The 22923-nt window shown below is 42.0% G+C and overlaps 1 protein-coding gene and 1 long non-coding RNA gene across 7 annotated transcripts in view; one reads left to right on the top strand and one right to left on the bottom strand.

The window, feature by feature from the left end:
• Positions 1 to 830: 830 nt before the first annotated feature.
• Positions 831 to 4525, bottom strand: LOC122155246. Of its 2 annotated transcripts, none has more exons than XR_006167190.1 (2): positions 3017 to 4525; positions 831 to 2871 (listed from the first exon to the last, which is right to left on the bottom strand). It is a non-coding gene; the product is annotated as an uncharacterized LOC122155246 (long non-coding RNA). The 2 variants fall into 2 exon arrangements; XR_006167189.1 differs by having other exon boundaries at positions 3278 to 4525.
• Positions 4526 to 4958: 433 nt separating this feature from the next.
• KIF13A (kinesin family member 13A) overlaps positions 4959 to 22923 on the top strand; it is a 109259-nt gene continuing 91294 nt past the window's right edge. For all 5 annotated transcript variants that reach the window (XM_042836240.1, XM_042836212.1, XM_042836222.1 and 2 more), the window contains exons 1-2: positions 4959 to 5071; positions 5154 to 5244. In XM_042836240.1, the coding sequence (XP_042692174.1) occupies positions 5017 to 5071; positions 5154 to 5244 (146 nt within the window). In that variant the 5' untranslated portion in view covers positions 4959 to 5016. The remainder of the gene's footprint in view (positions 5072 to 5153; positions 5245 to 22923) is intronic.

The raw sequence follows: 22923 nt of genomic DNA, 5'->3' as shown, positions 1-22923 counted from the left end.
TCAGAAAAAATACAAATTAAGATAAAAAGCAATCAACTTAAATATCAGTATTTTTGGAACATAAAGGTAGAAAAAGCCATATTTGAGATGTCTGATTTCTCTTTTCTTTTTTTTCTTTTTTTCTTTTTTTTTAATTTCTTCTTTTTTCTTCATTTTTCTTCCCCCTCTACCTTGTTTTCAAGTGTTCAGCTTAATTTGTAGGCTTGCAGTATTTGTATTAAAGTAATTGACCTTTTCCTTTGCCATTTTTGTATGGTAAGTGCATTGCAGAATGACTCAAATTATTACAAACTGTCCAAAACTTATCATCAAACAATGTCATTACTGGTACAAGGCACTCTCTTGCTTTTCAGATGCAGATACACTGAGATATTTGATAACAACAATATATATTCCTCTCTTTGCATCCCGACTTGCTGCTTTAAGCAACTATGTGAACCAGGTAATAAAAGCAGCTGCATTTTATGCCATCTCTGTATTTCCTGACTATGCTTTATGGAGGACACCAAGTTCTGAGAGTTCCATTTATCTCCTAGTTTTCTGCTCCATGTTTGCACGTGGAAGTGCTATGTCTGGAAGACTGTTTATCCTGCTGTGCACCTACTGAGACTGTTTCCCTGTCTGGAGATGGGCTTACTTTTACAGTGTTCTTGTAAAGCTGTGATACTGCATACTGTTCAGACACCACTAACTGTGTAAAAAGGGGGAAGGAAATAGGAAGAGTAAAGGCTTTAAAAGCAGAGATTGTGAGGGAAAAAAACTGGAGAATTTAAGATTTTACAATGGCTTAAATAAAGATAATTGCTTAGAAAGGCTCAAGTAGACTTGAAAATGTTTTCTTAGCTTTTATTTGACACTGTTTTCTCCCAGTTATAGAATCACAGAGTTGTTTGAGTTGGAAGGGACCTTTAAAGGTCATCTAGTCCAACTCCCCAGCAACGGACAAGGATTTCTATTGCTGCATCAAGTTGCTCAGAGCTCAGCCCAGCATGACCTTGAGTGTATGCAGGGATGGGGCAGGGCATCCACCACCTCTCTGGCCAACCTGTTCCAATGCTTTATTGTAAAAAAGGCAGTGGAAGTGGTTGCCCAGAGATGTGGTGGATGCTCTGTCATTGGAGACAGTCAAGGTCAGGCTGGAGCAGGCTGTGAGCACTCTGACCTAGCTGCAGATGTCACTTTTCATTGCAGGGGAGTTGGACTAGGTGATCTTTAAGAGTCCCTTCCAACTCAAAAGATTAAAGAGAATCAGTCTCAGTACAGACCCCTGATGGACACCATTTGTCACTGATCTCCACTGACCACTACTGATAAGAATTTGCAACCGGTTCCTCATCCACTGAACAGTCCACCCACCAAATACCTGTATTTCCAATTTAGAGAGAAGGATGTTATGCAGGATAGTGTCAAAGGCCTTACTGAACTTTTGACAGGTGACATCAGTGGCTCTTCCATTGTCCATTGATGCACTGACCATCATAGAAGTCTGGCAAAAACTAGTGAAACAGGAATGCACTTGCTATCAGTATGCTTGTTTGTGACATTTTTGTAGCTGTATTTTTCACTGAAGAGCACACAAGACACATACAAATAAATATTTATACATCCAATTGAATGAGTTGTTTTACCAGGGTATTGCAGATATAAAGCTCTCATCTTCAGCATCCTCATATCTGAGCAAGGAGTGAAATTGGAGCGTCTTACACTCATCATCTCTGAGCTCAGCACTTAGAAACCTTTTTCTCTCTTAATACCCATTTCAGTCGTAATACCCACCTAGTAGATAGCCATCTCCACTACAGAGGTTGTGATGATGCATGCAAGCCTTGAGGCATTTTGGTTTAAAAACAAACTTATGAAAACTAAGACACTCTTGTGTTGGTGAGCATGATGCTCAGCAATATAGTATCACTGATATTACCTCCACTTTTTATTTAAATGCTAATAAAGTTTCAAAATGCCATCTCACACGGTGACCTGTATCTTAGATGTAAGCACAGCCCAGAGCATCTTGCAGAATCAAATCAATTTGTTTGTGATAAATCAATTTTAAATACCTCTTAAGATTAAATACTATCTGATCAGATCCTTTCACAGAAAATCAGGCTCCACGAATCACATCATCAGATAATAATATTTTTTCAGTTTTATACCCAAAAGCTAACTGTGATCAACATGGTTGCCCTAGAATAATTACTTGCACATCTGCAAATACATCTGGGTTATTTGGTTTCTGGCTCAGTTTTGGATGGTGGCAGAGGCTGTCTGACCTTGGTAGAACATCAGTTCTTTGAGGTTTCATAAAGCTTTTTGCTATTCTTTTCTTGTGAGATGGTAGTAATGAACTCCTTTCTACTGAGACTTTTGACCACAGATCTAATCCCCCCCTACTCTCACAGCCAAGAATTTCCTATCCCAGCACATACCCCTCTGGCTCTTAAATCAGGTCCATTATTTCTTCTCCCTTTTACAGGGTCTTAAAAACCCGCTTTCCAACACTACATGTTATATATACATACCAGTTCTAACATCTAGGTCCACCAGAAGCTAATCATTTTTTCATACTTGATTATTCTGTCTGGCACATTCAGAGGATAGGATAGTTGTGTACAAGTACAGATTGCTCTCTGGGTCATCTAATGATCTTATGGGGCCCATAGAACATAACTGTCTTACTATAGTGCTGTAACGCCAAAGATTTGGTGCAGACCAGAAGAAATACATTCTGCTGCCTAATAGATGTTGTCAGGTGGAGTAACAAGTGCTGCCATAAGCATTCCTCAGAAGAGAACTTAAGAAGTTGGTGGAATCAGCTCCTTCATCTTGGCAGTCAATGTGAATAAAAGTGCAAAAATTCCTTTTCATGACTACCTAAAAAAAAACAAAGAAAAAAAGATTTCACAAGAAGAGAAGAGCAGCTACAGTCTATGATAGAACAAATTAGACTGCATCTTTTCAAACATTTTTGCATATCTGGCTTTCTATACATGCAAATGTTTGAATATCATTCACAAACCTATTCCAAATAATAGTTAAAATATTCCTTCCCAAGACTCTTCGCACAGCCAAAATCTTAGGGAGTCTCATATAGAGAATCTTCAGTTTCTCATTAGCTAATTTCAGTTTTTACTTAATCTTGCAATGATACAATTTTCCAATGAGAAGTGGAAAATAGAGATAGAAGGGATTATTCTTCCTCCCATCTGTTCTATTTGTCTCTTTCCCAAAAACATCCAAGTTTTGCAGAACTCAGTTTCTGCAGAGCCATTCCACAGACCTTATGCTACATCTTGAGCCAACGCCTCCTTTCTCCTGGCTTCTTATAGTATACAGCAATATACAGGATGCCTCATTTCAACATCTTTCCCAGCTGAACCACATTTCATAACAAACTTAATTCCAGACGTCTACTTCCACAAGCAAGAAATCAGTGCATGCCAGCTTCTGCTAGTGATGTTCTCCAGACAGCTGGCTCTATTTGGTAAAGTCCCTCACCACGCTGAGTGCATGTCTCATATTTCCTTTCAGCATTCCTGTGACCAATGGCCATTCAGGGGCGGCAGGACTGACATTCATGCTTGTTCGCTCACAGCTCTTCTGAGCTGCTTTGTAAGGCTCATCCGGCTGCTGTGGTGTGCCTTCGCAGCAGCATCAGTCACTTTCTACCTCTTTTTGAAAGGTCTGCTGTTTCTCGGCGCAGCTATCTGTCTACCTATCATGTTTCGTTTAGCCCGTTCTCCTTGCAGTAGTTTAGCCCCACAGCAGACAGAATAACCCCGGCTGGATTTCAGCCTGTCTTCAGTAAGCAAAATGATGCAGATATCACTGGTTTTGCAACTTGGATCCCTGCCATTTAGTTGCACTAGAAAATAGGGATTGAAGCGCTGGAAAATATTTTGCTGAAGCTAAGGAAACACTTCTGGCAAACAAAACAAAACAAAACAAAACAGGCTTTAACAAGACACTTAAAATTAAAGCTCTCCTGAGATCATAAGCCTGCTGCAGTTTATCTGAACAGCTTTCCTGGCTTATCCATTACAAGCGAAGCCATCCTCGGAGCGCTGGTAACAGGCGTTACAGTTCGTAATGCTTTTTCCTGATGTGAGCGGACAGGTCGGGAAGGGACGCGACTCCTTCCTGCCGCGTTTGGGCAGGCGCTTGGGAAAATCCGCCAGTCCCCGTCTGGAGCAGCACCCTGTGAGCAGATTTGACACTTCACAGATTTTGAATTTGAGCGCGGCGCATCTTTTGCTCAAGAATTCCCTGCGGGCTCCAGTACTTTGTTCCGCGCAGGCTGCGGATTGCCGTTTCCCAAATTCCACGCAAGGGGCAGTACGGCAGGATGCCCAAAGCGGTCTCATGGAGACAACACGCGTCTTCACCAACCACGGCTGTAGTCATGGGGAGGCACAGCGTGGGGGATCGCACACGACACCGCACCTCATCCTTACAAAGACCAAAAAGGACGGCGCTATGGGCGCTGCGCCTTTTAACGGGTGCGGGGACGGCAGCGCCGCCCCGCCTGCCAGCGTCACGTGCCTTGCGGGCAGCGTGAGGGCGAGGCGCAATGCCCGGCTTCCCGTCCCTCCTGCGCATGCGCCGCTCCTCCCTTTATTTCGCCGCGGCGGGGCGCTGCTTGGCCTTTTCTCCGTCCGCTCACCCTCCTTTGGTAGTAGCTTGAGGAGAGGCGTGGTGGCTCCGCTTCCCGTGCCGAAGGCGCTCGGCTTTTTCCGATGTTGCTCGGCGCCTCCCCGCCGCACTCGCGGCGGATGATGGCGGCCGGGATTGGCGGGGCGGCGGCGGCGGTTATGCAAACGATGCTGTCGGCAGGCAGCGCCAGAGCCGGCTGAGCTGGGAGGCGACTGGGGCTGCGCCGCCGCCCGCCCTCCGCCTCCCTCTCCTCCTCCTTCTCCCCCCTCCTCCTCCCCGGCCCCCGCCTCGCCCCGGCCCGGCATGGACGTTGGCGCCGCGCGGTGCCGCTGAGCGGGGCCGCCCGGCGCAGACGGTGGGGGAAAGATGTCGGACACCAAGGTGAAAGTGGCCGTCAGGGTCCGGCCCATGAACAGGAGAGGTAAGCGGGGACCCGAGCGGGTGCGGGGAGAGGGGAGCCGGCCCGCCCGCCGGCTGCAGCCCCGTACCGCCTCTCCTTGCAGAGCTGGAGCTGAACACCAAGTGCGTGGTGGAGATGGAGGGCAACCAGACCGTGCTGCACCCGCCGCCTTCCAACAGCAAGCAGGGAGAAAGGTAAACCCCGCTGCCGGGGGGGTGGGATGGCAGCAGGCACGGCTCCGAGCTGCGGCGGGCAGCGCGATGTCCCCGGGCTGCGAGGGGAGCTGCGACGGGAGCGGGCGGTGAGGAGATGGGCTGGGAAACAGCCCGCGAGAAAGAGAGAACATAATCCCGAAATCTGGCGTGTGTGGTCACGATGCCCCGGTAAAGAACACCCCTGGAAGTAATCCAGAAATACCAACGCACCAGACTGTAAAAATAGATCGGAACAGGAAAAGATTTCTTCCTTTGAGGGAGCGTGGGGAGGTGCGGCAGAGCGGTGCTGGTGTTGTTATCTCTTGGGTTACCTGTTGACAACCCTGCTTGGTTGAGCTGTTAAATATTTGTGATGCCGTGTAGCATGGATTCGTTTTCATGGCTATAGGTTTTAGTCTGAACGAATCCTTACTGTTCGACACTTCATTAAGAATATATTTGAGTTTGGAATAGCTATGAAGAAACTAGTATGAGTGTGTGTGTGTATATATATATTTATATACACATACATATATATTCTTTCAAAGGCAATGTTTGAGTAGTTTTCCAGCAGAAAAGATCTTGGGCAACAAAGAGAACTAGAAGGTCCAGATATGAAGGCCCCACTCAGGTGAATCTGAATACAGGAATATAGCTGTGCTTGTGCCAGTTCAACTGAAATCCAATTCGTGCAGTTCTTAGGATCATCGTTATAGCTAATGCGTTGGCCTTGAAAAGAGCTGTGCTTGTTTCCCAGCTCCTTTTGAAGATCTTTGTGTGATCCACAGTTTGCACCATCTCTGTGTAGCCTCACTTCTGTAAAATGGGGAGCTTGGTTTTCTTGAGACTATTTTGGAAGGTGTGCTTTTGTGATTGTTTATTGAACTGTGTGCATGTTGTCTGTCACAACATGGCTATAGTCAAATCCACTCACTTTAAAGAGTTAATACTGTTCTTAGAGGTATAAGGCATGAAATACAAATAAAGTTCAAAAAAGCAATGGTAGAATCCAAGTTTAAAAATCATTATTTTGATGATCAAAAGAGCTTAAGAACCAGCTGGTTTAATGTAGAGACTGTTACACGTGAATTTTGCTTTTTGTGCATGCTGGTTCCAGGTATTCATTGACTCTTTTGAAAGCTTGTGCATGTCTTGTGTTGATCTGCCTGGGAGAAGAGAAAGCTCTAGGGGGGCCTTATAGTGGCCTTCCAATACCTGAAGGGGGCCTACTGGGGAGGGACTTTTATTAGGGCAGGTGACGCGGCGAGGTTGTGGATGCCCCCTCCCTAAAGGAGGCCAGGCAGGAGGGGGCTTTGAGCAACCTGGTCTAAAGGGAAGTGTCCCTGCCTATAGCAGGGGGTTGGAACTAAATGGTCTTAAAAGGTCCCTTCCAACCCAAACCGTTCTATGAATGCCTGTAGTAGATGTAAGTTCTTTTTACCTGATCTGATCTGGCTTCTGGTTGTGTCAAGATGTAATGGATACACTGTGATGCTTGTGTGCCATCTCACTAGCAATAGGTATGCTGGCAGGTGACTGCAGCCTTGTTCACAGCCTGCTGCTGCTCCGGGACTTGGCTGGCTGCTAAACATTTCACTTGTGTGCTGTAAGGAAGCAACTTCCTGATGTGAGAGGAGTGGAAATGCCAGTGCTCAGAAGTAACTCACTGGTGCAAAAATATGGTTTGGGTACCTCCTAAATGGCAGGTACTGCCTTACTTTTTTTATCAGTTTTAAACTGCTCATTTCTGATAAGGAGTTTAATTCCCATGTTGAAGAAAGAATCCCATTCTTCCATGTGTACCCAAATAAAATGTTGATATAGGCTGACTGAATTGCTGGGTAGTTGTTGCTTGTACTTGGATGGGTGCCTTGGCAGGGTTAGAGATGTCAAATGGATTTTTGGTTTTCTTTGTGTAGTTTCTTTTTATATACTTCAACTGGATTTATTTCTTTCAGAGTAACTGTGTCATTGCAAAAATTATTTCCCTTGTTGGAGTGATTAACTGATGTGCTGGATTGCATGATTTTAATATTCTGCTTGGTTTTAACTTCTTTTTGTATGGATTTTTTTTTTTTTTTTTTTGAGGACTATTAATAAAAGCTTGTACTGTGCTTTGGAGTTAGGAAAAAATGGCCTTCTGAAGAAAAGCTGGTTTCCAGGACTGCTTTTCTTAGTTGAGTTGAAGCTGAAAAACTATAGTTTGGGGGCTCGGGGAAGGAGGGTGGGAATCAGGACCCTGCTCTTTGTTTGCTTTGTTCTATTTTCCCAGTTGTCATTTTAAATGTATTGACAGAATTTTCTAAACCAAAATTAAGTAGCATTTTCATGACTATAATAGATATTCTCCCAAAAGCAAGTTAAAATTAGCAATATCAGATTTAAGTAGTTCTACCTATTCTGTAAGGAGTTCTTAATTAGATCAGATGCATGCTGTTAATCAATATCTACAACTTATTAAGGATACTTCTGAAGGATTTCAGATGGGAAAACTACTGTTGTTTTGCGAGTGGTGAAAAAAGCCTAAAATCCAAGACTGCTGTCATCTGTCCAACTTGCACTGTTGTGTCAGTTGTAAAGCTGTAACTTAGAACCATCCGTGGGTTCTGACTCCTTTTCCTAGGCTGTGCAGCATGTCTCCCTTAACAAGCACAGCTACAAGATAGTGATTGTTGCTAAACATTTTGTCCCATTTTGTAGGCAGCAGGCCTTTCATTCTGCACTTATGGCTTTCTAAACTAACAAACAAGGGAAAACAAAACATGGTAAAACCTGACAATCTGAGTCTGGAAAAAAAAACAGGAAAATCTTTACTGACTGTAGGGATAGCAGGCAGAGTTCAGAAGGATTTCATTAGCAGGTTTCAGGTATATTCACTGTTGCTAGCGAAGAGTTGTGCCTGTAGCCTTTGCTTTACTATTACTAATAGCAGTACTTTCCTTTATGCCTGCCTTAAAGTTATTTCTGTGGTGTTACCTCTTCAGTCTTCCATCTGTTTTCTCCCCCAAATAGGTTATGTTTCAAAAGTTTGTCCTCTGTCACGCTGTAAATGTTTGTATTTGGTTGGCAATATAAAGTGTACCTTATTGAAATATAACTATGAAATACGTTACAGCGTGGAGTTAGACGGGCTGTTAAAGTATCATAGGGATTTTTATGTTTTACAGTGGAAATACAAAACCACAGTCTGGGTTACTGAAGGTTTCGCTTTGTGTTAAAGGCAGTATTTTTTTAGTACTGTCAAAATGTTTCAGTATTGTTTTTTAGCAGGACAAATGAGGTTTTACTGTTGCCACCCCTGCTTTTGCTTGTTATAATAGGCTTTCCTCCAACCTTACCTTTCAGCTATGCTTTTTTAACACGCTGGGTCTAAGAAGTTTATTTTGATTCCCTGACAACAGTTCATGACATACTTTTTCTTTTGTTAGTAAACAAAATACTTGGCTTGACAGAAATAAACGGTGAGCTATGGAGGCAGAACTGAGATAACATTTCAACTGTAGTTTTGACTAAGCAAAAAGAAAAACACCAAAAACATCTGTTGGGCAATTTCTTTCATCAAAGCACAGTACTCTTCTGCAAACTTTGCCTTATAGAAGATCTTGAGTCAGAAAATGAGAAACCAGATTATGCAACCGAACTTAAAATTATCACTTTCCTCAGAACTTGTCGTCTTCATCTGGCATAATTGTTTTCTGTTTCAGAACTTGTTTGCTCTGTCTCCTATCATCATCAATTTGATGACAGACAAATAGCAACAAGGCTGAGTTATACTTCAGTAAAACTTTTTGTACCTTATATCACTCAGATTTGCTGAATTTGTTTTTTTTTTTCTTTGTTTTATTAGGCTTAGCTCTTTAGTAGTACAGATAGGTAGGGACAGGTGTATGCATGGGGGCTGTCTGGTTTTTGTAGGTCAGGAGACTTCAAAGATGAAAATCTGAACCACAGATTTAATCCCTAGATAGCTTGTCTTAAAACTCTTGTTTCTTGAAAACAGTTTTCACAGAGGTAGGGAGGTGACATGATTTTGGGATGGTCTTATTTTTAGTAGAGAGTCCTTCATGTGGTCACTGTGGTACTTTGTGTGTGTGTACTGCCTTAAATAGCATCAAAATGAGAGAATAGCACTACTGTAGGGAGGGAATGGAACTTGTGGAAGCTGAGATAAGACAACTGCTAATAGTTTCCACATCTGAAGGAGTGATCAGCAAATTTATGACTTTGATGTGTATACTATGGATTTTCACCTGAGGTAAATGAGGGAATAACAGCAGGCAGCACCTTCATCTGTCTACAGGAAATTGTAAAGGCAATCTGACTTTGACCCCTTCTGTTAGCTTCCTGGTAGGCGTTGGTGCTCAGGATGTGAACTGTTAGCTTTGAATCTTAATGGAAGAGGTGTGTTAAATATAAAACGTATGACTGGAAAAGAGCATTTCAGAACCATTTAATTGCTTTCATTCATTTGTGCTTCAGCTGAGATGCAAGATGCAGTTCCATAAAAATCACAATTGTAACACTTGTGTCTCAAATTACCGTGTGTTAAATTCCATGTATTTTGGATTATGAATTTGTGATTTGGTTCTTTGTTCTTCCTAACGTAGCCTGAGCTATGGTTAAATGGAATACCTTGTTATTTTACAATACTCACAGAGTCCAGGCAGCTATCAGGCAGGACCTTGTGCCCTTGTCTTTTAGTGGCCTTGATAGAGGAAGCTACCATTGCAGATGTTGGGATTGTGGGCAACTAGAAGGACTTAGCTGGCAGTGTTTTGGAACAAGAATCAAGTCTTTGAAGGGAAGGAAAGCTGTTTTTGTTGATACCATGCTTAGGCAGCCTTTGCTTCGTAGACATTCTCTGCTTTTGGATTACTGAGTATTGTTTTCAAGTGTAACTGAGCAGAGAACAATAAAATGAGGTTCTGCTTTGAACACACATGCGTTTTTTCTGTTTTTTGGTGTTAGAAATGCCTACATAATAGAATGTGAGAAGATTTCTTAAAAAGATTAGCAGGCCTTTTATGCACACTTACCTTCCCCTTCTAAACGGAGAAGCTATGTATGCATTTGCTTATGTAACCAGATGTGTTTTGAGGTTTGGATTACTATTCACTGCACCTTGAACATGTTTATCAAAATGAATGATGAATTTAAAAATGAGCAGTGCTTTTAGAGTCGAGTGATATTTGTGCTTTTCTTTGGGGAGATTGGTATGAAAGGAAAAGCTTTTCTTTCACCTCCTTTGCCCCCCTGGTATAAATTATAGAGAATCATTCAAAAAGTTTTCTTTCTGAAAACAAGATTGCCTTTGCTCTGTGTATCTAGTAGGCTTACTAAATATGTGTATGGGAAAGTTTCAAACGTCTAGATTGTAATAGCTGCCAGTGTTAAATGAGATCTGTACCGTAGTGACACTGGATCTAAAATACTCCAGCAGGTGCTGAAAAAAGTCCCTGTTCATGAAACTTCTGTGCACTGCATCTCTTTGGGCTGAAGCTTCTGTTCAGCACAGACCTATGGATTGCATGGCCCTGGGCTGCCAATATTTGTGCAAATTTTTTGGTGATAAAGTGAATTCCTTCGTTGTCTCAGGCCTGCAACACAGCATGCACAGGCAGGCATCTGGTATTCAGGGAGTCGTCGTGGTGGTACTTGCAGTAATAAGATTAGAGCTAAATCTTTGCACTGCCAAAAGTACTAGTTGCTGTTGTGTTTGAGACCTTAGCAGATTTGAAGGTCTTTATCCCTCTGAGGCTGAATGCAAACTGAGTAGCAGTAGGGGTGGCCACTCTGACCGTGCTGCTGCTGTCCCCTCTATAGGAGGGCTGAGCCTAGTGGTGGAAAAGTCATATGGTGTCTTTGCTTAGCTGGCCTGGTTTGAATCTATTAATGGAAGCAATTGCTGCCTACTGTAGTGAAATGCCAGCTGCTGCAGCAGTGCTGTGCAGATTCTGTTGCTTAATTGCGTAATTCCTTGTGTTTTGGTTAGCAGCTGTGGAGTGTGGCATAGGCTCTATGGAGGTGTGAAAGCGTTGGCTGCGGACAGAGAATTGTATGTGTTCAGTAAGCACAGAATATGAAGAGAAAGCCCCTGCTGAGCATCAGTTTTGGCCACAGGGGTTGGTAGTAAGTTAACTTGAGACCTGAAGCACCACAGTAACTTGGGCAGTCATGCTGCTGCCTAGAAATAGTGCTGTGTTTCTTTCTATGAGAGAGTTGAGAAGGCCTGTAAGCTTGTTTAGTCAGCATATGACTTAGGTTGATATGAAATTGGTCATCAGAGCTTGAGGTCTGCTGGAGCTTGAGCTTTGTGTGCTATGTCTTTGTGATCCTTCTGTGTCATATGGTGGGTAATGACTGGGAGCAGAGGTAGGAGGTCGGCACGTTAACAAGCAGGTTGAAAATCAGAAAAATATGCTGACAGGAGTTACAAATCAATGATACAGGCTCAAGATATCTGTGCTAGTGAAGAGTAGGACTTAGATGAGCCATTTTCAACAGCATGGGAGGGTATCTCTTTATTTCATCTCCCATTTCTTGTAGAACAGTGAGTAGACGCCGTTCTGAGGCTGTCGTGCTTGATTAGTCTTCATTAACCTATGCAGTTCTGGTTTTATTTTAAACTCAACTATCAAAAATATTTCTTTCCTAAAAGAGGTAACTCTCAAAATGTAATGAAATTCATAACTGTCTCCTATACTAATAAATTCCTTAGTCATCAGCCTCAACTTTTAATTTGGCATTGTCTTGTGTTCTAAACAGGCATCCTTTAAAATGTATGCGCCTACTAAATATCACCCTGTAGTAACTTTTGTTCTCAATGAAGTCATATTAACCTCAACCATTCTTTTGGCAGATTAAGCCATGAATATATTTTGCATCTTACTGTACTGGACCTTGTATAGCAGCACGTCAGCTCAGCAGTGGAAAGGTGTCTGAAACATTTGTGTGCCTGTGTTAAGTGTTTAGCAGACTTCCCAGTTAAGCCTGTGTTGTATCTTTGGCTTCAATATTATTGTTCACTGGCGCAGGGTAGGTGCTTGTGCTCCCTGTTCATGTTCAGTAGCAGCACAGCTAGGAAGCTTGTGCTGGCTTATGCTGAAGTTTGTGGCGTCACTGCATCTTCTTCTTGCAGTTTATGCGTATTCCAAGAATTCTAAGCGTTTTGTAAATGTGAATCAAAGCAGCTGCTGTGGCTGGAATGGCATGCTTATCCATGAGTGCCTTTACAAGGACATTGATATGTTAAAAATAGACTGTGAGCTTTATAGAAAAGCGTAGTGTGCTATTGTCCGAATAATAGCCTTGTCTTGCAAATACCTTACTGAAACTATTGATGTTTAATACTTTTTCCTTAAAATTCTAGAGAACATTTTAGATTTGCAAATAAAATGGGGAAAAAAGATTGGTTGTGATGATGGAAGGGAAAGCTTTCAAAGTGAATGCATTTACACAGTGACTAGCATTCCTTGCTGTGTGACTTTTAATACTTCCTACTTGTTTTGTTGAATTGTTGTTTCAAATACGATTTGACTTTGTGATTCATAAGGCTTGCTTTACAGTAGATGAACTTTTACTGAAGGTAGTTCAATGGAGTGTTCTGTTGCAACTGGTGGAAGCTTTCTACTGGCGAAGCTGCTGTATGGCCCTCAGTGTTGGTACCTGTTGGTGTAAATCATTTGTATATACAGTGTGATGCAAGTTTGCAGAACTCCAGACTTGTGTTGGCTCAGTAGTGCCACCTTCCCAAATGATGCAAATGCTAAGCATTTTGATGTTTTTTTCCTCTGTCATACCTGTTGTCCTTCCCTATTTTGAGATGTTTCTGCATTTCCTTTCGATTTGGCATTTGTTTTCAGAGAGTTTCACCTAATGAAGTCAGGCTGGAACAAAAACCGGTTGTGTTGGGAAAATAACGCTTTGTTTTTGATGTATGCAGCTGAAGAGCTTAATATATTGCTCAGGTGTCCTAAGAATGCTCAGCAAGCAGTACTGTGTTTGATTACTTTGTGCTTATGGAGTGGGGTAAGAGCAGAGAGCTTCTGCTGTCTCCTGCACACTGCTGCACTGTATTGGTACCTGAAGGTGTCTTTGAAGGCTCTGTCAGAAGTGTATTGTGCAGCTGGTTTTCAGGTTTTGCCATTTCACAGCTTGTTATTGTGACCACAGTGGCTATGCTATTCTGGAACAAATGGCCTGGGGAACTATCTGGCATTTTCTGTAAAGCTTGTTACATTTAAGGAGAACTTGGAATAGTTCTTCTGGTGTAAGCAAGCCTTGTTGCTGCTGAAGCTGCATTCTTGATTGGAGTGCCTTTGAGAAATGCTGCTTCAGTGTGGGCCCAGAAACGGACACATTAGGAAGTGCGATAGATGGCTTCCTGAGTGGATTAGCTGCTGACATGACAGAAGACAGGGGAAGGCTATTTGGGGACTAGGGCTGGAAGGTGTAGAATGAGATACCTAGCAGTACTACCAACCTCCTCAAAGGGTGTTCTGGGGCAGCTGGGGGGACCAACAACAAATCCCATAATCTTTCTTCCTCACTACTGAAAATGTATATGAGAAACTGTTGTCTGATTTCTGTGAGGAAATGCTGCATTCTTCACAAAATCACAGGATGGCCCAGGTTAGAAGGGACCTCAAGGCTCATGAATCCCCAGCCCTCTGCCTTATGCAGGGCCACCAATCTCCATAATACCAGACCAGGCTGCCCAGGGCCCCATCCAACCTGGCCTTGAACACTTCCAGGGACGGGGCATCCACAGCCTCTCTGGGCAGCTGTTCCAGCACCTCACCACTCTCATAGTAAAGAACTTCCCCCTGACATCCAACCTAAATCTCCCCTCCCTCAACTTAAAACCATTTCCCCTTGTCCTGCTGTTATCTACCCTTTCAAAGGGTTGATTCTTCTTGTGTGTTCTGGTTGAGATCCAAGATGAAAACCAAAAGGGAAAAACTGTTGTAAACAGATCACTGAAGACTAGACAGAGCTTACCATGCACTGTGCTTTTGAAGAGCATCCAAGTCCTTTGCGTTTTTGAGATGTTTATAACACTGTAGCTAATTCCATGTTATATTCCTGGTTTTCAGTGTTTAATTGTAACATTGGAACAGTCATTTTATTTACAGTTTATGATATTAAATGCCAATCATTATTCAATCTGCAGAAATTGATTAGGAAGTAACATATGTCCATCAGTAAAACAATGAAGCGCTTTGAGAATGCGGCATTCAAGAAGGATGCAGCTGTCCTTCAATGGAACAGTGTCTTCAATTTTTAATCAATTTGAGGTGTTCTGTTCCTCCCAGCTCCATGTCTTGATATTCCCCTTGCTGTCAGAAGTGCTGTGTTAAGGAAACAAATGTCTGACTTCTCCGTGGTAAAAGCTGGATGTTAATTCGTGCCAGTCCTGTTTTAAAATGCTCAGCAGGGCATGGAAGATGAGTGCTGACCCTAGATAGGCATCAGTGTAATCTCTCCCCTTTTGTCTAACTATTGTTTAGGGTAGGCTGCGTCCTCTAAAATAGCTTTTGGAGTTCAGTTTTGTAGATGTGAATGTGGCAATGGGAGGGAGAGAATCTTTCTTTTCAGAAAATGAAGGTGTGCAAGCTCTGTTCCCTTTCTATGGTCTATCCTTCTAAGCTCACACGTAGCATCGCGTATACTACACCATGTTTCTTGGAATGGTTTCAGTGTCAGCTGGTTGTTAGAGAGATCTTGCAACTTTGTGCTAGTTTAAATGCAGAAGTGCAGATCCATGGTGTTTTGCTGGCCAAATGCCCTCAGTGTTTCGCTATTCTGGTATGTTTTCTGAGCTATTTAATCTGTGTGCTCTGGAACATGGTACTGGTTGCTATTTGAGAATTTACTGGGGGGAAAAAAAAAAAAGGCATAAACTTGTTGCCTGTATGCAAGGCCCTCGGATGTTTTGAAAAGGCTCTTGTACTCCTAATAGGTAAAATGAGTTTCATAAAAATCCCAGTTTATTACAACTGGAATTATAAATTCTCACACTCTTTTCAGCTCCACCATCACGATGGGTCCCAAAAGGCACTTATAAAGGAAAATAGAAATGTCAGTGATTACATGCAGATCATATGTGGGAGAAGGGTACTGTCACCAAGTTGGATTAGATTAGGAAGATGCAGGGTTTTTTCCCAGGTAGAAGGTATGTTGAAGATTCACTGTTAATGGAGAGGAAAGGATGTTTTGTGTGTTAACTGCTTTTCTCTGAGATCTAGATTAGGAAATTTATGATTCATTACTTCCCCCCCCACCCCCCCATGGTTGTTTCTCCATGTGAAGCAGATCAGGACTTTGCCATGGTGCTGTTAGAAACTAAGAGCCTTTGCAGTGGGATGTTTGCCTTAGTTGCAGCTTCTCCTGTAGCTTATCATTCTACTTTTATGCTACCCTTTGTGGGTGTATGTTAAAATAAACTGAACTCATCTGGACTTCAAAGGAGGTAGGTAGCTCTGCCTGTGACGGGAGGTGGGGGGAGATTTGTGATCCTTGAGGTCCCTTCCAACGCAGTCCATTCTGTGACTGGTCATCAAAAAAAACATGACTTCTAGCCATTTTTTAGGTGTAACAGCTATTTAAGTGAAGAGGACTTTGCTGTATCCATTTTACACTGAAAATTGCTGGCTGAAAGTTGAGTACTGCTCCTAACTTATTTAAAATACTATTGATGTTCAAGGTGGGAAAGCTATGCTGGAAAATTCATGTGATAACTTTCATTTGAACAGTTTTGAATTTAATTCTCTGTTTGTCAAGCCTGAAATATGTTTGCAATTGGCACTTCACATCCTTCTCCCAGTATTACTAACTGATAACTGCTGTGCTTGGTAGTATGTGCCTTCTCAGATCACCAATTACTGTAATGCCTATCAGAGTCCAGAAACTTGTGAGAAGTTGCATGAAAGGGTTCACAGTGTTTCTAACTGACCTACTTATTCTGAGTCTTCTTCCTTAAAATGACTTCTTGTTTTCTTTTAAGAACTATTATGAACTTTTTGAGAGACCAGTTGTGTTTGTTTCTCCTGTGCAACTGTCTCCAGTGTGCAGGCTGGTCTTTAGGAGCATGACTGAGGCTGTGGATTGTTTAAACTAAAAGAAAGATTTAGGGTAGATGTTACTCAGAATGGTGAGGCACTGGCACAGCTGCCCAGAGAAGCTGTGGGTGCCCCATCCTTGGGGTGCTCAGGCCAGGTTGAATGGGACCTTAAGCAGCCTGATCTGGTGGACGGCAGCCCTGATAAGCATCACAGGGCCTCAGCCTTGGTCTCCTGTGGCCTGATTGCACAAAGCAAATATCAGGCAGCTGTGGGTGATGTCTGTCTGCTTCTATTGAGCAAGGCTTTGGTAGCTGTCCCTCAAAACTTGGAACTGGGAGGAAGTGGCAACACTGGAGTTGAGAGCAATCCTGAGAGCAGGAAAGCACAAAGCGCAGTGGGCAGTGGGCCTCTGCTGCTGCTTGACTTCTTCAGGTGTGGTACACAGTGAGCACATGCTCAGATAACAAGACTGGTGGTGATAATAGTGGTTTCTTAAAAATCTGAGTAAAGGCTGCACAGAGATGACTAACTGGTGGTGCAGCTTGCATGCCTGGGTGTGTCTGCAGCACACTCCCTGCTGTGCACTCTGTTATCTGGGATTTTCCACTGACACCCCTGTAGCAGGAGTAGCAGAGCTGACTGCAGGTCATAACTCAGTGGAACTAGGGAAGATGAGTGATAACCTTTTAAATAGATTTTAAAGTACTTTAAAGTAGTCAAAATGAAGTTTGGCTACTTTTTAGTAAAGGGGGATGAAAATATGTGGTTTAAGTTAAGTATTCTTATTGACCTTATTAATTTTGCTGAATGCTAAATCTAAAGGATGAGAATTGTCAGTACCCAGGAAAGCATGAGACAGGAAGGAAAACGTTTTCTCACTGTGAGCTCCGTGAAAGAGAAGTTCCACTGGGTTACTACACTGCAAGATTACATGCTCGGTATCCAAGTGCAGAAATCTAGATGGTGGTCCTCACTTGGCTCTGAATAGATGCATCGTGGACCAAAGTGTACTGTAGTGTGTGGGTTAGCATGCATCCAGCTGGGTCTGCTATCTAAGGCTGACGTATCAGCATTCAGGCTCTTTAAATATACTAAGCTAATCTTTGCAGTAGACCTCATCACTTCTGTGCAGGTATATCCTTTATGTAAGTTTCCTTTTCTCTGTTTGTATTTGATTTTTGTCTGCTTTTCATCATCTAGACTTACCTGCGTTCTCTGCGTGTTCTTCAAGGATATTATGTAAAGTGTTATCTCTAGAAATGATTGCATTTTAGAATTAAAAGACTGAGTGTTGTTAGCAAGTCCCAGGAGCATTGTGTTGCTTATTCTAAATTGGAAGCTTTGATTACCTCTAATCTTCTTTACTTGGTATAGCAGCATCTATGTGTTTCTTGTCTCAGCTATGCTTTCTGTGCTTCACTCCTTGACTAGTTACTTGCACTGTAGTACTTGCTGACAGTGTTTTTTCTCCTATTCTCAATTCCTCTGTATTTCTGTTTCTGTGCACTAATTCCTCCTGTTCTGAGACATGTCAGGGCTGTCAGGTTGATTTTTATTGTGAGATGATGCAATACAGAGGCTGCGTTTTTTCTGCAGTATAAAGATAAATCTTATGAGGCTGTTTTTTTCAACATGCAACCATGTTTAGCACAGTTGCTGTGGAATTGGAACTAAAATGTTCAGCTATACCCCAGCAAATTTCTGTAGGTGAAGGAGATTCATGTTCCCAAATTCTCTCTCCCTTCCCCTGGAGTGCTCCTTTGCTCTGTGTGCAGGCTAAGGCTGTGCATTCCTTTTGTACCTGGTCATGTACATTGTTCAAGAACAAGCAGTTATCTTTAGGATGCTTGAGCTGAGTATGAACTTGGGCCATTCAGGTAAAGCTCCACTGAAAATGCTGCACGTTAATGGGATGTGTTGTTGTGTTTTAAATGGTCTTCTGGTAACAAAAGACAGGGAGAAGGCTGAGGTACTAACCTTTTTGGCCTCCATCCTCCCTTGTAACTGCTTGCACACAGCGCTCAAATGCTTGCTTTGGTAGGAGGGGATCGGGAAAACACCATCCCTCTCACTGTAAGCATGGATCAGGTCTGTGACTGCCTGAGGAACATCAGTGTCCTATGGGTCCTGATGAGGTATCTCAGAGTCCTAAAGGAATTGGCTGATTCTTGCTGAATGCTTCCAGAGACCAAGCAGTGAACATGAGCGCAGCGAGGCAGCGGGTGCTGCGTTACAGCAGTGGTGACAGCGATGTGAAAGACAAACCACCCTCCAGATGGTCATGCAGATTTTGACAAGCACAAAGGCTCTTGTTCATGGCTGCAAAAATGCATAGCAAATGGTATTAACTGTGTTGAAAAATAGTGTTTTGTGGCTGAGAATTTGCACTCTGTAGCTGTTATAGTTTCCATGGGAAGAAATAGGTGTTAGTTTCAGAGTGACCTGTGTACAAGTGATTAAGGCAAATCTGATTATGATAGGTTGGTTTCCTTTTGAAAGTTAAGATCATAATAATGTCTGCTTTAGAATAGTTCTGCACAGGGCAGATCTCACCTGAAACTCTATTTCTGAGGAAGAAAAAGGCATTGTAGATGACTTCTTACGGAAGCATTACAGTTCAGAAGATTAACCTGTGACAGAGTGCTGGAATTGAACAAAAAAAACTTGTTTGAAATTGTGCAAGTTGCTTCTACCTTATATACTGGGACAACTTTCATGAAACCATGAAATGAGAGATACAGCATTGCAATGAGCTTAAAGTATTTGGCTAAAGCAGTAAGGAAATGACAGTCCTGTAATCATGCAACTCCTCTGTCTGCTGATGTATGAGGAAGGAACATATACTGTATGTTCTTATCTGGGCACCTGCAGAGATAAAATACTATTTTCTCTTGAATAAATTTGTTCACAGGTTGCTTCAGGGGACTCATGTCGTAGGCATGCTTATGCTATCCAATTAGTGTTTTTTTCCTCCTGGCACTTGTTGCAGGATGCTAATAGTAATGAGTGCAAAATGGTTATAAAATAGCATTTTTTTCCTTGTTATCAATACTATCTAATTTTAACTCCGTGGCTGTAGCTTTTAATTTACACATGACTATATGGAAGCCTGGGCCTCCAAGCTGCTTTCTGCATCTATTTCAGTTTAAAAATGTGAAGCTGCCAAATGTTCATAGCTGCTTCTTACAAAATGTTTTAAATTGTTGCTTTTGATTATTTTTTTCATTTACTGTTTTGTGAACCATGTGAGCTTTCTCAAGTGTCTGTGGGCCAGGCAGACCTTGCAATGGCTGTGTGGCTCAGCTGAACTGTGGTGACTTGGTTATTTCTGAGCTTATTAAAAGGACTGAGGTACAGAAAATGATTGTTTGCAGCCATTACTATGCACCATCTAATAAATTATGCAGAGATAGTATCTGTGAAGTATTTTTTGAAGGCACTTAATGGTCTGAGCACTAGGTTTGCATAGTGCTGAGCCTTTAAATGGGTCAGATCTGTCTGCAAGAAAGCATTCCTCCTCCCCATCTATTTCCATTGGTGCGTTTTGGATGTCTGCATTTAATGTAACTTCCTATTTTAATAAGTTAATATTTAGCTCCCTGATCAGAGATGTTACAGAGATGTAATTTGAGAGTTGAGAAACGTATGAATGAAAACACAATTAGCTCTCTGGTTCCTTCCTTGATTTCCATCCCTACAAAATAAGTGCTCTACTTGTTTTCGGGCTGTGATGCTGGTAAAACTGTGTAGGAAGAGCCATCAATCATTAATTTAAACTAACGTTTGTTGGTGCTGTCAGCAGCCATGTTTATAAAATGTTTTCATGAAATAATAAAAACCAGCCTTTTTAGTTCTTCCAATAGTAAATGAGTAACTTCACAGATGTGGTTCCTGGATCAGGAGGTTTCTTAGTGTACCAAAGAGTAACTGCTAAAAGCAGTCCAATGAAAGGTGATCCAGAGTGCAGTGCTTGTGAACTGTTGGTAGAATGTGATAAAGGAAGGAGGCAATATAGGTATTTCCATTTCTGAAAGGCGATCTTTCTGACATGCAGAAGGCTTTCGGCTCCTGCTGTGTCTCAGCTGGCTTGGCCTTGGACAGAGCTGAGGTTGGCATCCTTTGGGCTCTTGTGAAGGAGGCTGTCATGTAAAAAGTCTCATCATTAAGGCCTGCACTAGGAATTATACCTGTAGCATTTTATCTCCTCTAGTGCTGTGCCTCTGTGTGGGTATTGGCAAATCAGGAGGAATACAGTATGGAAAGTCACAGAACAGCATTTCATAGTTTTGAGAGAGGCGTATGATAATTTGTTAGGGCAACCGTTTGGGGAATGTTAATGTTATGATTTTTGGCTTCCTGTTCTTTGATTCCTGAAGCTTTCACTCCTTTTGTATTGTTTACAGTTTGTTTTCCATAACATATTTTGTATGGTTCTTTGTACGGGTGAGGTAATCAGTTTGTTCATCATTTTTTTTTCCAAAATGTCGTCTTCTCTTCACAGGCAGCAGAGTAGTTTTCCAGAGTAGGAAGTCTTTAGCTGCTAACTAAAATGTTTAGTTGCTGAAAGTCTTTGCCTCTCAGATTCCTGCATTTTTTGCCTTTATTCCTGTGTTTTACTTCTATACTCATATAGCATAGAGCAAGTTAGTGTTTCTTAATGCTTAAAAAATGGAAGCAACTGTAAGTCACTTCTCCAAAGGGAGTGTTAATCTTTGCTGCTTCCCTTTACTGCTTAACTCCAGTTATGTTTTGAAATCTGACAAATAAACCCTGGTCAAAGTTCTTGGCTTCAAGTAATTTACCATGTGGTGGATAGAACTGAAAAGCTAATGAATGAATTTCTTTGACTACTTGCCAGAATATCGACTAGTACAATAGTGTTGTACTGATAACCTCTCTGGTTATTCTGTGTGTGTCCTCAAATTGTTTAGTGGGTTTTAAGTAAGTTAAAGTGAAAAAGTTTTCTCAGCAGATTTTAAATATAAAATCATTGCCTACAACAGAGAAGTGAAATGATAGTTTTAAATTCAGTTTACGCAGATTATAATGACAAAATAGAAAATAGTGAACATGAATGGTTATGTGCTTCACAGAAATGGCTTACATATAAAAATCCTGAATTGAGTATTGTTTGGTAATTGTGTGTACTTACAGGACAAGGTATAGCTTGTTTAATTCAACTACAAATTTTAATATTCCACTTAAATGCACCTTCTATTCTTAAGCTGTTTAATAGTCAGTAGGAGATTGAAACTATAAAAATACTGTTTTCTGTAGTGATAAAGTAATTAATTGGAATTAATGGTCTTTAGTAGAGATTTGCACTGTGAACAACGTGGCACAGTTCCTGACTGACTGAATTACAGAAATAGGGAGGGGAGCAACACAAAAGCTGGAGGCTGAGCAGTGCAGGGGAATTGTGAGTGGAAGCATAGACAGAATAGTCTGTCTGTTTGGAGTTGCAAGTAGTTTTTTATCAGAACTTCCAGAGGTTATATGCTCATCTTCAATCAGTAGCTTATAAAAGAGAAACTTCTATGTACAGTGTTCAGTATGTAGATGTGGTGATTTCATGTTGATGGCCAGCCACATTGTGTTTTCCTCATTGAAGGAAGAAGAGGTGGAGGGTACAAAGTATGATGTAGGGGAAGAAAGGCTCATGGGTTAAGTATAGTTAAAGGAAAATTTCTTGAAGGAAAGAGAGGAAACAGTTAGTTATTCTCTGCTTCCCACTAGCAGTGCTTGGCCATGTCTTGGGAAGCAGGGCCTCAGTATGTGTAGTGGTTGTTTGGGAGTGTGTCATAACAAAAGCCCCTATTCCTCTTCTTCTGTGTGTGACACAGCGTGACGTGAGATACCCCTTGGGTACATGTAGGCCAGCTGCCTCAGCTCCTGGCTCTAGGAAGGTTGAGGAGAGCCTCGATGCTGTGCTAGCATGCGACAAAAACATCAATGGGATGCCAGTGCTGCTCTGTGTGCGCAGCTATGGGGGAAATGAACTGCCAAACTCCACACAGTAAATCCAGATAAAAACCAGTTAAAATTCATGAATTATACGCACATTTAGCTGGTGGTAGGATTTTGGCTATCTTCTGTGCTACCTGGCATTTCTGTACATGCAGATAAAAGACCTGGGACCACCATGTCAGTTGGGTGTATGAGAAGGTTCTTAGACAAGCATGATGTCTCATCGTCTATGGGCAGTTTGGAAGCATGAAAGAGGTGCCGTTGCTGTTGTGATGGCATTGCAGTGTCATCAACAAAAATAGTTTGGGATGGTGGTTTTTTGTATGTTCTGTGGAGATGCTTTAAGTATCAGTAGATTACATCCTGGTACAATATGTGGTGATTTGTAGAAAGATGGCACCTTTCAAAATGGTTTTTGTGGACTTGTAGCTGTCTGGGCTATGATAGTCCTTGTGTTTTGAAAGTCTTCCTTTCTACCTTTTATCATCTGACATGTGCTGGCAGATGTAGTTAATCTGCCTGGTACCTTTGTGTCCCTGAGTAGTGAAGAGATTTATGTCAGGCTTTTTAGCGCAGGCTGATGTGGAATTGGAAATAGAATAGAAACAGATAGTTTGGTTCCATTCTGTTTTCAGTTTCATAATGGTCT

Source organism: Centrocercus urophasianus, unplaced genomic scaffold (genome assembly GCF_019232065.1).
Source record: "Centrocercus urophasianus isolate 14NV4802_14NV808 unplaced genomic scaffold, USGS_Curo_1.0 seq_11, whole genome shotgun sequence".
In the NCBI taxonomy this organism is placed as follows: domain Eukaryota; kingdom Metazoa; phylum Chordata; class Aves; order Galliformes; family Phasianidae; genus Centrocercus; species Centrocercus urophasianus.
The sequence above is the reverse complement of the archived record's forward strand: the minus strand, read 5'-3'. Positions and strand labels throughout refer to the sequence as shown.